At 43.9% G+C, this 15,880-nt stretch overlaps 1 protein-coding gene across 5 annotated transcripts in view; it reads left to right on the top strand.

Moving 5' to 3' along the window:
• Nucleotides 1-15,880, top strand: part of LOC102095315 (chondroitin sulfate proteoglycan 4-like) — a 63,860-nt gene that overhangs the window by 11,050 nt on the left and 36,930 nt on the right. Inside the window, exons 3-4 of one of the 5 annotated variants that reach the window (XM_065045216.1) lie at nucleotides 1,752-3,305; nucleotides 10,268-10,424. The exons of 1 other annotated variant lie outside the window; for it this stretch is intronic. Coding sequence is in view for 1 of the 4 variants with exons in the window: in XM_065045211.1 (XP_064901283.1) it covers nucleotides 11,360-11,444 (85 nt within the window). In the remaining 3 variants the exon portion in view is untranslated. Of the gene's footprint in view, nucleotides 1-1,751; nucleotides 3,306-10,267; nucleotides 10,425-10,768; nucleotides 11,445-15,880 lie in introns of those variants that run through there. 3 more of the 5 variants (XM_065045212.1, XM_065045213.1, XM_065045211.1) reach the window with 3 other exon arrangements.

Genomic DNA, 15,880 nt, shown 5'->3' with positions numbered 1-15,880 from the left:
GAAGCTCAAAGGAAATCCTTCTTTCTGGTGGAGGATGGAGAGCTCAGCCAGGCATGCCCTCCACAGAGTGTCAAAGGCGGAGAGTGAAAGAACAAGTAAATTTCTCTCTTTGTTCCTACTTCCTTTTTGAGGACTGTTAAACAAATGGGGAAATATCCTATAAACATTATACACCAGGGAAAGCAATACTCTCAGTGAGTCTATTTCTAAAGTCATACTGCATTCAGAGAATTCTGAGCAGTTGCAAAATACAGCTCTGAGGCTGCACATACTGGCAAAGACACTGTTTGACTGTCTGGTAGAGGATTAAAATGACCTCTGTGAGCAAACTCAAATGTTAAGGACATTTTTACAATATATGGATTCTGATGCTCAAAGGAGCAGGTATTTGTGTGGTGGAAGAGACTTGGATCACTACAGTCCATAGGGAGTCCCTTTCCTAATTACTTTAATTGGATCACATAGCTGAAAACTTCAGCTTAGTGAAACAAAACAAAACAAAACCCCTCCACATCATATTTAAGGAAAAAACTACTATCTGCAACATACCACTATTCAAATGTCAGATATCAAATGACTAATCCTGTTTTTCCCATATGAAAATCTGCATTTGCACAAAGGAAGGAAACTAACTGCTTTATTTCAAACCTCTACACTCTTTAAGCATCACAAAAAGTCTTGCTTGATCTACCAAGCATTATATTTTATAAGTGTCAATTTTAGAGCTCTGGAGTGAGGAGTGGGTTGGAAAAAGTTAGAGAGGCACATAAACCACACACTATCAGGTGGGTCTGATGCTGCTCTCATTGTCAGCGTTTTTCAGACAGTGCAGTTCAACTGGTTTTGGTGGTGCCCCATCTGTAGGAGTGAGGAGGGAGCGGGGCTCTCTGCGGGCTGACTGTTTCTCAGGAAACACCCACACAAGTAGTTAGCCCTGAGATCTCATCACAGGAATCGTACTAGATTTGGCTGACCTCTGCCACTGTTAATGAGAAAATCGGGACAATACTGGGACAGCAAAGCTTTTTGTAGTTTCAAGGTGTTTTGGTCAATGTCTACCTCAAAGGGTTCTCACTGGCAGCACGAGGCTAACCCTGCCAGGAGAAGCAGGATTGTCACCAGAAAATTGCACAGATCAATGTGCTGTGGATAAGAGTGGAACAGAGCGCAATGGAGATGCATGTCCATTTTCCTCTTATGCTGGGTAAAAGGAGCAGGGAAGCCAAAATAAACCAGACACGCTGTGCTTAAAAGCTAAAGTATTTGCAGAAGAAGCATGGCCAGAGTATGTAACAATAAAAAGTATTGTTCTTCTGTGCAAAGAATACAAATGTAGAGCCTCGGAAAACCACATTCTTTGTGAGCCTAAAAAAGAAGGGAGAGAATGTCCACTCTTTTGAAGGGGAATGAGACTGCAACTGGAAGCTGGGGGGTCTGCCTATGGAATAATTATAAACTCTATGGATTGCCCTGGCTTTGGGGAAAAATGCTGACTGTAAAATCAAATGATCAGTGAAACTTCTTCCTTAATTCATTAGAATACTTACTTTCTTTATTCTTTCTTCTGTCCTAGCCACACACATACAGATAGTCACATACTGCCTGCAGGACAGGCAGCAAGGCAGGTACTAGCAAGGAAGAAACTTGCTTCTCTTTCCCTTCTGCTCTTTTTTCCTTTACATTTTTTCCTTTTCCTTTTTTGTCAACATTTATTTCTCTCTGTTCTTTCTCTACCCACCACAATCCTCTAGGTCTTCTTGATTCCTGACAGAATTCGGACTGACCATCATTATCCGGGCTCCCTCTATTTTGAAGCAACTAATCTCTGACTGCTCTTGACTCCAGTGATGCTGCTGTGGACAATTTCCACTTTGAAACTGCCCCAGGAAGTGGACGTAACTTTAAAGCAGCCTGAGGCTGCCTGGATACAATTTGGGAAGTAGTACTGGCACTCAAATTTCTGCTCTCAGTGCTAACTCGGGTCCACTTGTGTGATGCAGCGGTTCACTGAAGGTGAGTCTCCAGGCCCAGCTGCTGTTTTCAACCACCATATCACTAGACTTCTCTGGCTGAGAGGACTATACCTAGTGCTTAGACTACCACTGCAAGTTTAGAGACCTGTTCTCAACCAAGGGCACAAGTTTTACCAGTGCTGATAGTGCTACTGCTAGTGTGGGAACAGTGGGGAAGCATGGGGAAAGCCTGCTCAGATGACAGCTGTCATTCCTAAACTGCTGAAGAGAAAAACGATTCCCATCCCAGCAGAACCTCAAAGCACCAGCTGAAGAACAAGCAGCACTACATAGATCTGAGATGATTGCTAAAAGCTGGAAGGAAAAACTAAATCTCCAATATTTGATACAGATTTTGCTCTGAAAGACATTGCAGATGAGCCCTGCAATCACCCATGACTGGTGAGGGCCTGAGATCGTATTTCTTGTCTTACAAGCTGCTATGAGAGAAGCTTGACATCTCTCAGATGATCTTGTTGCCATCTATGACTTTTGCAACAAGTTGTCCTAGCTAAATAATAGCAAGGAAACTAGCTTTCATCAGTGAACAGTCTAAAAATGGTACACAGGAACAGTATGTGATCAGACACTTGGAAAAAACACAGAGCAACAGTGTTACTGATATTGGAGCCCCTGTCTGAACAGAAGGCTGGGCAGATGTGCAGTGAGATGTGGGACTATGTGCATGGACAGTGGGTGGGCAACGGTTGGGTTTACGGACAGCTTACACACAGCATGGGGAAGGGCTAAGAGTCCAGCACCTCCCGTATCTATGTCTACAGGCATACTACCTGGAATAATAAAGACACTCCATAAAGTGAAGTAGGTATCGTTGACACAATTTGCAGATGTGGAAGTCTGTAGCTCGTGTTGGCTTCATAGTACGTCTCTCTCCCAGCTCCCACAGGGCCACCCAAACCACTGAAACATTCCTCTGTAGTAACAGCGCAGAGTGAACTGGCTCCAGTTAAGCTGGTCTGGACAGTGGGGTGGGATACAATAACCAGCCTGCTTCCAAAATGTAATCTCAGGGTTGAAATACCACACACCAGAACAAAGTGTTCACACCGAGTTTATTAGGGCACTGAGGGATCTGCCAGACAGGATGAGTTAGACATGCCTGAAGCGTTAAGAGGTAGCCTTTCAAACTCACACTCTCCTTCTTGAGAGAATTAATGGATTAAAAATTAAAACCATCTTGTTTTCCTTTGTATAAGGAATTGTCCTGTCTGGGAAACTTTGAGAAACCTGGCTGGATGACATTAGCCACAGAGTGGCAAAAACTGAAGCTAGGTAAGGACTTCCTCCCGCCCCAAAAAATATAGCCTGAAAAAATTATAGCTGTTAGGAGTCAACTTTTACCAGTGACTATGTCACCTCAAGACCTGCCATATCTCCATATTTTTATGTGTACTAGATTGACTCCTTGGATTCAATTCCATCCCTGTCAAGCTCAATGCAAATACTTTTGCTGTTGTTAGCAGACCCTTACATTGGTACTGTTATTTGCCTTTCCATTCAAGGCCATATATCAGTGAATCAGTAGCATCTGTTTCATCAAGGACAGTAGATGTGATGTTCTTTTTGATGCTCTTTGTATCTCTGTTTCACTCAAAATTGCTCCCGTACTTCCCCAGGTCCTCTCAGCCAATGCACTGCTCCCAGGCACCTGAGTGCCAAGCCAGCAGCTCAGCCTTCAAATCCCATTCATCCAAATTCTGTGGCAAAACCTACACAATATATAAAACATTAACCTTTTTAATCATTACAGAAACATATCACCAAAGTATTCAAAACCTAGAGACAGTTCTACATAATGCCCCTTTTGCAGCCCAGCTCACCACATCTCATGTCAATCTACTATTTCACTCTTTCCTCATTATTCATCAGACCTATTTCCTACCTCATTGGACTGTGCTCACTTCTAAACTCTCAATGCAGTGAGAAGCACAGCTCTTTTGTTACCCCGGGCAAATACATGATAATGATGAACTAACAAGAGAACGGCCAAAGAATCCTCAAGAAAGAGCTGCAATGAGGCAACTTGTTTAGATATGGGAGAAGCAAAGCACTACAGCTTCTAAAAGGTGCATGAAATAGATAATGTTCAAATATTAAGGAATAATAACCTACTGTGTACTAAACAGGCTCCAAGTTGCTTTGAGAGGTGTGGTAAACCCTGCTGCACAACAGGGCCCATGCCAATAGCATCTGTGCTCTACACATCTGGCTTTTGAAAGCACAGGTGCTAGTCCAGCAGTTCCTATCGGTCTGAGCCATTGTTGAGATGTCACTATCGGACAGCACAAAGAGAGACAGCTGGGGCCTCTGGAGAGCAGTATGATGACACCATCTTGTGTCCCAGCTGTTGTAGTTGTCCCCTCCTTTGTCAGGTTTGAGGTAAACAGATGTCCCCTAGATTTTACTATCTGGTCCGTGGACAAAGGCAGAGCTACATCTTGTGGAGGAAAAAGGGGAAGGTGTGAGACTTAACTTTTCTGTGACCAGGTCTAGATGGCTGCACATGATTCTGCTCACCTGTGTTCCTAGAAGATGGTTTCAAACCAGAAAGGGAGCAAGAGAAGGCAGAAAAGAACAGTGATGGTATTGAGAACCCAATTTGTGAAAGGAAGCTAGATACACAAGCTACATTGTTCAGCCAGGGCTGAGGTGAGAAAGAGTGCCATCTACAAATACATTGATGAAAATGCGCAGCACCAAGAGTTTGGTAAACATTTAGATTAAAAAGCAACGTTTAAGATAGAGTTCAATAAATGAATAACAGTGATTATTATGTGAGGTAATGTCTGAAGTAGCTGCGAGGGGGAATTTCATGATTCAGGTAGTCCCTTCCATCCTATGTCATTATGCACCTGCAGCCAATGTTATTCTGTACCCATGGCCAAGAGAAAAAAGAAAGAGAGGCTGCCATTACTTGCAATGCAAGTGCTTTAGTATGAGCAAAACAGTCAACATTTTGAAGGCTGTGAAAATAGCTAGCATGAACTAGAGATAATTTAGCAAGTGCAGCAGCATCCATGAAAGATTCATGCGAGACAGAAATCCAAGACAGATGTAAAAGCTACTATCAACAGAGGGTATTGATTTACAGGAAGAGGCAGCTTTCTGCATAGCAATAGTGTGAACTTACTATATCTGCAATTTGGTAAGCAACCTCAAGATCAAAGCCATACAAAATGCATTTACAATTGCACCTTTTCATATAGGCAGCGGGAATGAGAGCCATGTGAGTATGAGAGCAGGAGGGCTGTACAGATATCACTCACTTCTAGTGATATTAAAGGCAGCACATGCAAAACCACTACATGTGCAATCAGAGTAATAACAATGATGCTAAGGACAGGTCTTACTAATCCAGCATTCACTTGGTGAAAGGTAGAGGTATTACCATTATTGGAAGAATCTGAACCATTTTCACAGGCTAATGAGAAAAACAGGTCAGTGAGGATGAATATAAATTATTTTCCTAGAGAACAAGTGTCTAACCAAAGGGGACTGAGTCACAAACAATCACAAAGTTACTGATCAGCAGGAGTGCCATGAAAAAACCTGCTGAAGCAAAAAAAAAATTATATTTATATATATATATATATAAGTAAAACTGCATAAATCATTGAAGTAAAATGCACCAGAAAAAGAAAAATCAAAAGTATGAGTTTTCTATTTCACTAGTTTTATTCAGCATTCTGACATAAATTGCTTGGAAATGTGCTCCTGCAGTGTCTGATCCCAAAACAGTCTCTAAACCAGCCACGTTATGGAATGAGATGATGTTTGTCACTAAAACCTAAGAACTTAAATTCTGCAAATGTCTTGTGGGAGACTGTGTGCCACTGCTTTGGAAGTGAAGCTCTCTCTGGGGAGATGCTTTTCTCTGTCAGTGCGCTGAAGCCAGGGGCATGAAAGCAATTTCTTTAGCATCATCCCTTTGTTTGTATTTATCTATCTATCTGTTTATTTACCTATTTACTGGACTTTTGGCTGACTCAGTCATTTTGCTTTGGTAAATAGGGATGAAGATCTGGTTCAAGACTCTCAGTTCTGAGAGATTACCTCCCAGAAAACTTATGGAGAAATGACCTGAAACTTGAATATACATTTGCAGAAGAGAGTATGCTAAACTGCAACATTTAACTCTGAACTTGGTGTAAATGGGAATTTCTTTTAAAGGCAGTGTGACAGTGCAGACTGTCCTGGAATAAAGAAACACATCACTACACACTGAAACTGAATAAATAAGCAACAATTACACAAGCTAAGGCTATGGCATCATTCAGTGCACTCCTCACATTTGTTTTAATAATCATAGTTTGATTTCAATAAGATTTACTACGCAAACTAATATACTCACTATTATATTCTATAAATCAAGGAAATGAGTTGCTAAGAAATGATGAGAGACTGATCTGTGACTAGGAGAGACCAAATGTAGAGCATTCTGTGTTTGCTAACACATATTCTATCAGGAATAAGGCAGAGTCTACACCATGGTAGCCTCATAATATATATTCAGGCTTGTTTATAGCATGTATTACCTAAAGCTGTATTGAATTAGCAGAAAAAGCATTAATGTAACTGAGCAGCCATGACAATTCAGGCATGAACACGAGCACAGCAGCTTAGGATATCAGGTCTTTCACCACATGGCCTGTAGATGTGAACAGCTGCAAACAGATGTAATGGGCATTACTACCCCCGACGAAAGAAAAGGAGGAAAATGCCTAAGCCCATAGCCCATGGATAGCTCCTGAGAGAAAATGCAATATCTGGACTGCCTACATGGTGGGGATTGTTTTATTGCCCTGGTAACATCACTGCCCTGGGGATCTCCTTTGTGCTGGCCCTGTGGGCAGCCTACTGAGGACTATAATTTTGCAGGTTCTTCTGAAAGGCGCACCACTGCTGTACACCTAAAGGGCACCACTGCCTACCAGTGGCAGCTGCAGTTTCCTGTGCTGAGTCCCTCAGGCTGTGCCATGCTCGCTGAAAAAGAATAAGATTTTACTTTCCTGGGTGACCTGTTCCTGAACGCAATCTCAGAGCTCTCTGATAGTGCTCATCCAGCATCAGAAGAGGAGCAAGAGCTGACTGCTCACTGTGTGATGCCTTGTAAGAGACAGGGTTTGTATGGTGAATAGCTGAAGCAGACTTACAGATCTTGGTTTGAGGCATGGGCTACCAAGGAGAAGAAAGGAAGCGTTTTGATCCTTAGTGAATGACAATGCCATCCTCCTTCTTTGTTCAGAGCAGACAGCTTGGCCTTGCTTTAGGCTTGCACATTATGATCTTCCACAGTGCAAGCTGTATCCCCAGTCCCAGTGGCACAGGATAAGGTATCATCTGAGCTACTGCGGACTGCCAGTCCTGAGTGCACACAAATTTCTCTTTCAGATACCTACAAAAGGATTTTCAAAATTGCTTAAGTGGCTTAGGAGCATGATTGGACCAGCATCCCACAATAACTTGAGCTCCTAGCTCACCTACACACTTCTGGGACACCAATTTTTATGGCAAATGTGTAGTCTGACCTTCAAGGTGCTGAGTGTTGACAAGGGCTACTGACTTCCATAAAAATTCAGTTGTCCAACTTGAAAAATCAGAACCACATGGTCTAACTGTTAAGTCTTCAATAAGGGTTCACAAGAAGAACACAGATTTTGTACAACAGGGCCCTTGTAATTTAAATCATAAAAACAGCAGTGCAAGAGAGCCTTTTACTTAATTTGATGTTGACCTTAAATGATGTTTACTTAATTTGAATGTTGACCTTAAATATCCTCTTTACTAAAAAAATGAAGTTCTTGTTAGCAACAGCCTTTTTAAACTCACTTGACTTGCTAAATTAATAACTGGAAGACTTCGAATGTAGAACCTGATGAGCATTGGATCCCACCTGAACTAAATGGCTCCTTCATTTTTTCCAGAATGTGTTTCAACAACATGTTTATTTATAGGGCACCATGTGCTCATGAAATTGTTACAGGAAATACGATTTTCTTGCAGCCTCAGGACTCCCTCTAGTGTCATGACAGCCAGGCACTCTGGGGATCTGTATGGACCACTGCAGCTTGTGTTTGCTTTCTGTGGAGACTACAGAGCACACATCCATTACTTCTTATTTGTACCTAAGATGTTAAGATGCTTTAGTCCACTACACTGCCCTTCCACTCAGGAAGTCCAAGTTGAATATTAGCCATCTGATACAGTGTTAGATTAAAATTAAGACTGAGAGACAAAATGCTGTTTTAATACAATAAATGTTGGGTTACTACTGCTTCATCTAAAAACTATTCACTTCTTCTATTTAGCCAGAGATCTTTATGCTATCAACACAGGACGTCTCCTGACTGCTTGCAGTCAGCCTTAAATCTTTCCTATCAGAATTATCCAGGCACCTTTTCTGAGTGTTTGTTACTTATCCACTATAGTAATTTCAACATAATTTAACCAAAACCAAAGAAATCTGATATCAGTTGTTTCAACACATGTGGAGAGTTTTGGTTTTTTAAATTGGTTGAAAGCCTATGGGAACCCTAAGGAAGTCTTGGCTGCAGCAGCAATTTGCGAAGAGTTGAAAATCAAATAGAAACTTATCTCTAAAGTGGTTTTTGGTACCACATGAAACACCTTTCTTTCAGTGAAACCTTTCTCCAACCAAATAAAATAGAAAGAAACTGATACATGCTGTATCATAGTGGTTAGAACACTCTGCTTTAATTAATAGACTGATATGCTGTCAGACACAAACAAGCAGGTCTCCATCATTAACAGGAAAGAATCTGTTAACTAGCTGAATCATTTGTCTCATTTTCACTCATCATGGAGGTCAACTACTGGACATGCAGCTGGCATACAGAGGAGGAAAACAGAACATGTTACATACTAGATTTCTGTCTGACTGACTGCATGACCAGGAATTTTTTTAGGAAACAAGTCCTTGTCATGTTTTCAAGACACAAGTAAAGACAGCCAAAGATAATAAAAAACCCCAAGCCCCTCTCCTTGTGAACTGCAGAAACAAATAAAAATTCAGATTTACATTTCTTAAGAATCCTATGTCCTTGCTGAAAGCAAGTAGGACTCAGGCTTGGAAAATCCTGAACTGCTTAAGAGAATGTGGTTGATGCCAATAGACCATTTAGGCTGTTCTCAAGGTGCTGCCTTTCTCTTCTGAGAAGTCTCTTAATACTTGTTTTAAATGATCATGGAGATTTCTGTTTCAGTCACACCATCACAGAATTGCTGAGGTGGGAAGGTATGTCCCTAAGCCTACAGCAGATTGCTCAGGGCTGGGTCCTCCAACCATACTACTCATCTGTTTTCCTCTTCTCTGGATCAGATTGCCAGCTGAAGCTCTGAGTTCAGAGATGCCTCCTGCTTGCACAGCATCCTGCACGTGGTCTCACCAGCCCCATGATCAATACTGGGTTTCTTGCACTCCATGTCCCACTATCTTTGCATTCAGCCCCAAAACACCTCCATATGTAGGGGGTGCTTGCATTTATCTACCTCTTGGCTCTCACTCAAATGTCTTGTTGGGCTATCTTTTTCCTAATGTGCTTTTGAATGTTACTTCCCAAAGTGTACAATGTCACTGAGGCTGTCCCTCTTGAGGTATATCCAAGGACCCTCTCCCAGCAAATTTCTCTGCAGAAGGTTAAAGAAGCCAAATAACCCTACGTTAAGTCAAACCAGTGTAACACATGGATGGTGCAAAGGCAACATTTTTCTCCAGACTTTCCCTTTTCAGCACAGAGTTTCAACACTGCGCACCTGAGGTCTGATTTTCCAGCCTCAGTTATATTATCGATTGTGGCATGTTAAATCCTTTTTTCCTTCTTGTTAACATCTTAGACTGATGCTTTTTTACAGCTGCTTCTCCAGGTTTTCACAAATCTTCTTCGAGTTCTAGTCTGAAGAGAATGAAGTTTACTAGGCGTTTGCCTTTGGGATGTTTAACAAAGCTGTTAAGAGCTATCTGGGTGAAGATCACTCCCCATGATTTCCCTTTGGGCACAGATCCCTCCTCCCACCGTGTGCATTATTCTGAAAATGTAAAGGCAGCAAAGCTTGCCACAAATTGCTGAGGAAGACCTAGACTAAATGATGAGTGTAAATCTCAAAGGAAGAGAAGAACCAGACGGCTGACCCAGAAAAGAGATTCATGCCATCACCATTTTTCTTCTTTCTGCAGTTTTGGAATATTATCTCGGTTACTTACTCTGCTTTCTTAGTGTCAGATTTCAGGTCACAAATTCCAGTCCTATGTGTAAGGGAGTAAGAAGTTAGAAAAAAACCCCTGACCTGTTGAGACACATTGCAATGCACTCTGCCAGCTGATAACATCAGAGAAAACTTTATGACTGCAAGGCTGTTCCTGGCATGGATGAGGTATGTAACTGAAGGCACGTCTGCATATTTGAATTAAGTATGATAAGTGGCTTAAACACGAATGCTTCAAGTAAGCTCTCTAAAATGCCTTTTAAAACCTTGTGCTTTCAAGCACAGGACACAAACCACGAGGTATGAAATGCAAAGTTTTGCCTCATTTAGCTCCTGTACAGGTTATAATCATCTCACTTCATGCTCCAAATGCTTTGTCTACCTGTTACACGCTTCTTCCATAAGAAAGTATGATGTATGTATTTGTGCACAGTATGCAAATACCGTGAGGGACAGTGCAGCTCTGGGCAGGATGGAGTAAGAATTTGGGGACACCTCAGAGCAGCCTCCTGCCGAAGGGCAGGACAGCGGCAGGGCGTACCGGAGCGCACGGAACACCACCGGGGCAGCTCCCGCCTGACGCAAAGACAAAACTACAGCCGTGAGGAGAGCCAAGCCAGGCCCTGGGGGCGCCGGGTCCGGGGTCGCTCTGGAGCCTCCCTGCACGGAGGTTTCTGAGACGTGAGCAACAAAACCCCGAGCGGCCTGGCCCGGCTGCACAGCGTAACTCGCGGCTAACGGGGCCATCCTGTACGAGGCCTGCCGCTCCGGGGCCTCTCGTGCCTTGCGCTGCCCCGCAGCCGCTGCTGCCGTCCCCAAGGGCCAGCCCGGGGCCGTGGGGGCCCGCGCTGCCCCGCCTGCCAGCCCCACCGGTGTTTCAGGAGCGGGGGCGGGACGCAGGAGCAGCTGCGCTGTGAGGAGGGAGCGAGGGGGCCGTCCCGGGCAGCGGGCGGAGAGCACCGGGACGGGGTCCCTGTGGGAGCCGCCAGGGGGGCCGGGGCGGTGACACTCCTCCCGCCTCTCTCCCGGGCCGCGCTCCGCCCCGGCCCCGCCGCTGCGGGTGCCTGGTCGGGCCGCCGCTCCGGCCTCGCCGCGGCAGCGGCATGGCGGTCGGGCTGGGGGCCAGCGTGCGCGCCGCCCTGCTGCTGCTGGCGCTGCTGCTGGCCGCCAGCCGGCCGGCTGTCCCAGGTAGGGCTGCCCGCGGGGCGCCGCAATGGCGGCAGGCGCCGCTGGGCTGCGGGCCGGGCGGCCGGAAAGCACCTGCGCCGGACGGGGGAAGGGGCGGCCCGGCGCAGACTGACCGGCAGTCCCGGCGGTGGGCAGAGGCGCCGCTGGCCCAGCTGGGCCTCCCGTTGCCCTGCTGCCGTGAGGCTCGCCTGGGTGCTGAAACGGCCTCGCGAAAGGGAGCAGCCTGCCCGGAGGGTGCCCCGTTGCCCCGGCGCGGCAGCGGGCGCCGCGGGCCTGGTGCCGGGCTGGCGGCCCCGGCGGGTGAGGCCCGGCAGCAACCGCCGCCGCGGGGCGTGGGGCGGGAGCCGCTGAGCGGCGGAGGGGCCGCGGGGGCGCTGGTGCTTGGCGCTCCCGGCCGGCGCTGGAACGGCACGGCTCCGGGGAGCTGTGGGTGTTCCCGCCGCTGAGGTGAAGGCCGAGCCTGTCAGCTCAGGTGTTGGGTCAGTGTTGGTGCCCGTTTCACCTCCCACAGCAGAGATGCTGAGACTTGACATAGCTTAGACTTTCTAATAAAAACAAACAAAACCCAAGCAACGTGGGTGAGTTCTCTCCCCACCCCCCCCCGTATTTTTTTCACAACTGTATCGCTAGTATGCTTCGAGGAAAGCGCTAAGGCACATGTGAAAATATTCCCTGTGATTTGTTTCCCTGCTTGGGCATCCTTGTGGAGTAGCAATCACAATGCTACATGTCAGCTGGCTACTGCAAGTGTCTTGGTTTTTTGATATCTAGATTCACCTGTCTGATGTCTGGCCTTTCAGCCATACCGAGGGCCTGCAGCTCTCACTGATGCTGGTGCACGTTCAGGTGCATGTCTTGGACAGTCACCAAAACCATTGGGAGAGCCAAAATCGTGAAGTTTCTTTTTCTTGTGATACGTCTTCAAGTAAATTCTATTTAGAGCATGAAAGACTGGTAGTCAAATAATGGCCTAGCAGGCAGTTGCAGAAGTATGCTTTTCCTTACTCTTTACAGTCCATGTGACATGAACCAGTTGGCATAACTCCCTTTCTTTAGAAATGTTGAGTGTTTTTTCAGTGTTTGTGATTGTATGGTGCCTGTTTTCACTAGCTAAGAAGACTAGTTATAAATGAACGCCTAATATTGAGTTGTAGCTTTAAAGAATTATTTTTAGTTCTTGAGAGATTATTGAAGGCTGAATTGGCAGTTTTTCTTGCAGGATTAATTTCAGATGTTACAAATGAAATACACCTCTCTTGTCTTTCCACAAGAGAATTTTAATGTGTGGAGCTCACCGTTTTTGTGAACAAAAAGCCTGCGTGCAGGATAGAGGGCATTTTTTATTGCTCAAAGAGGTGTCTCAGAGCTATTGAGGATGTCAGTGGGATCTGGTTTCCACTGAAATTTCTCTAGTAACAGTAGCCTTGTCTTAAATGTCATGACAAAGGGTAATGTTAGGCCAACCAGCACTACTTTGAAAATGCAAAGCCAACAAACCACTTTATGCCTCGCTGTTGCAGTAGTGTCCTCCATCCCCAGTGCTGCAAGCAGCACAAGGCAAAGCCAGAGGGTACATTTCCAAACTGCAGGGTAGGGACATCAGCAACACAGCTTGCTGCTGCTTTTGCTAACCTAGCTGCAGCAGTGCAGGGTGCTCTGGCTGAGCTGCCTTCAAGCCAAGCTCTGCTGAGCCATGTGGGCTGGCATCACTGCCAGGTGAGCTTGTTAAATTCTAGCTCTCCTCTCTTACTCCAGCTGCTGCTATAGCTATAACTGTACCGAGAGAGAGAGAATTCCTGCTCCCCAAAATCTTAGAGTGAAATGGAAAACCTATCAAAGGCTGGAAGCTAAAAAAAAGCACTTATAGGCAGTGAACTGAAATTAGGCATGAAGCGGTTTTCTCAACTCTTCAGTGAATTTCTGTGATAAGACCAGAAATTATTAACATCAGCTCTGTTCAGTTGACGTTCAGTGCTTTAACTACAGGACTGTCTTTTATCTGGAAATCATAGAGTCATGGAATGTTTGGGTTGGAAGAGACCTTTAAACATCATCTTATCTGTTGTATAAAAGCTTTTGTAGATGCAACACACGGATGTTCCTCACTGTGTACATTGTAGGTGAGTGTAAAGACTTTCGGAATGTTGGATTTACACAGAAAATCTCACTGTAAGACCTACACTGAGAAAGTGTGAATCAGCCCCGAAAATTCACTTTCAAGTAGTGGTTGTATTAGCCTACAAGGGCATTTCCAGTGAATCTGACGGCTCCATTTTCCACTTGGATTTTTCTTGGGCCCCTTATGTGCTGTTGATGTCATCTGCTACCAGTTTAATTAAAAGGACAGAGATGGAAGCAGCATCTTTCATTATGAAACATCCTATTTTGGTTCTTCTTTCTGTCATTCTGCTGCATTATGTCTGCTCTTTGTCCATGTAGCAAAGCTTCATTAACAACTCCTCAAGTGTCAGCATTGTGTTTTGGACAGTGTAAGATTTGTAAGCAAAGCATATTACCTAAGGTATTCTGTGATTCTGGTAGTGCTTTTCAGTCTCACCATTTGCATTTGATCCTATCTGTGATGTAGCAAGTACTGGGTTAAAAAAGGAAATTTCAAAATATGGTGCCATCTGGTCATAAGAGAAAATGAAGAAACCATGCGTGCATTGTCATTTTGGAGGATCTGTTAATATTCACTGAAGATGTTTTCCCCATGTAATTAATGGTAATTGCTGCTGAGTGAGACTGAAAGGAGGTTCACTTCTTACTCCACCTGGAAAAGAGAGAGATGCTGAGATTCATTGTGAAACACAGAGCTATAATCAGCATCAAATTGCAGCTGTGTAAGGACATTCTTTGTTTCATCATGCTCATGAAGTTCTAGTTAGAACCTTAAAGCCCATTCAATTTAGTTTTGATGGGCAGTCACACAAACAATAAGGTTTTATAAAATGAGGTCAGGTTTCAATCAAAAATGAGAAAAATCAACTATCAGCCTGATTCCTCACTGCTATTCAGAAGCAAAATAGCAAATATGAAATTAGTTGAAGAAAGTAATTGCTGTCAAATTTTATTTTGCTAACTGCTACTTTACTTGAGCGTTGAATCATCAGAACTGATCATCTTTATTTGTAGAAGATGCAGCTCCTGACAAATCCATGAAACCTTACTATTTGCATTGTATTTTTTTAAAATAGTGATTTTTATCGCTGATGTGCTATATATACACAGACCTTTCCAAAGTTTCACAAAATGTTAGTCATGTAAAGTGTATTGCCCGAAATAATTATTTTTTAGTTAGGACAGCTTCATATAATTAATTATTCTTTTTATCCGTTCTTCATTGCATCTTCTTCATACTACTTGGGGAAATTTTTTTCAGAAGCTGTTTAAATGAATCACTTTTAAAGTAATTGTATGTGAGTGCTAGAACCCAATATCCATTTGTCCCAAATATTTTTATATACTCTGAAGTTAGGATTCTCTTATTGTCACAATGGTTCTAAAGGTATTACTGTCAGATTCAAGGTGAAAGAAGAAAGAACAACCAGATAGAGAAATAAATGTACAAATCACAAAATTTCGGAACGCATACTTGCAGCGTGTGAAAGAATGACTTTGGCTTAGTTGTTCTGATAAATGGTTCATGCTAAGGCCTGACCACAAACCTGAAACATATGTAAGCTACAAACTTTTGCAATAGTAGAGTCAGTGTTTGTAGAACACAGTAGGGAATTCAGTTTGTAGAGGACTGACTGCTGTTCTGGTGGTGCAGTAGTTGAACTCTTGTGCCTGAGTGCAAAGCTCTATTAGCTGGAAGGAGCGGGAGCAGGGGGTGTCAAACTCATTTTCACGGGGCACCACATCAGCCTCGCCATTGCCTTCATAGGGCCGAATGGAATTTTAGGACTGTATAAATGTAACGTTTGGCCCTGTGAAGACAACTGTGAGGCTGATGTGCTTCCCCCCGCCCTCCCCACCCCGTGAAAATGAGTTTGACACCCTTGAGCTAGAAGGATGGTTTGGTTCTGTGGGACAGCTCTAAGCATGTTTGTAGTGCAGAATGTGAGCCCATGGAATAATTGGAAATGTATTTTTAAATCTCTCATTCCTCTCATTCTGCCTTTTTTTTTTTTTCCTTGCACAGGACTGTTAAAAGCTTGTTACACTGGATACCTGGAATTTGGCACTTTTCCACTAATGTTCTCTTCCTTTTTAATCTGTCTCCACTTGTGCCATACAATCAGAGTAAACAAGGCTTTAAAAAGTTATTAATATCACAACAGCTTATTTATATTTGGTATTAATAGGTTTTGAACACTTGTTTCCATCACTCAAATCCTGTCCCGAGGGAAAGTCTTCCTATTATATTTGAGTTAGAGGTTGCATGCTGTTTTTCCTGTGGTTTAGGGAAAAGAAGCTGTGACCTGTATATT

This window comes from Columba livia, chromosome Z (assembly GCF_036013475.1).
Source record: "Columba livia isolate bColLiv1 breed racing homer chromosome Z, bColLiv1.pat.W.v2, whole genome shotgun sequence".
Taxonomy (NCBI): Eukaryota; Metazoa; Chordata; class Aves; order Columbiformes; family Columbidae; genus Columba; species Columba livia.
Note: the sequence above shows the minus strand (reverse complement) of the source record. Positions and strands in the feature narration are given on the sequence as shown.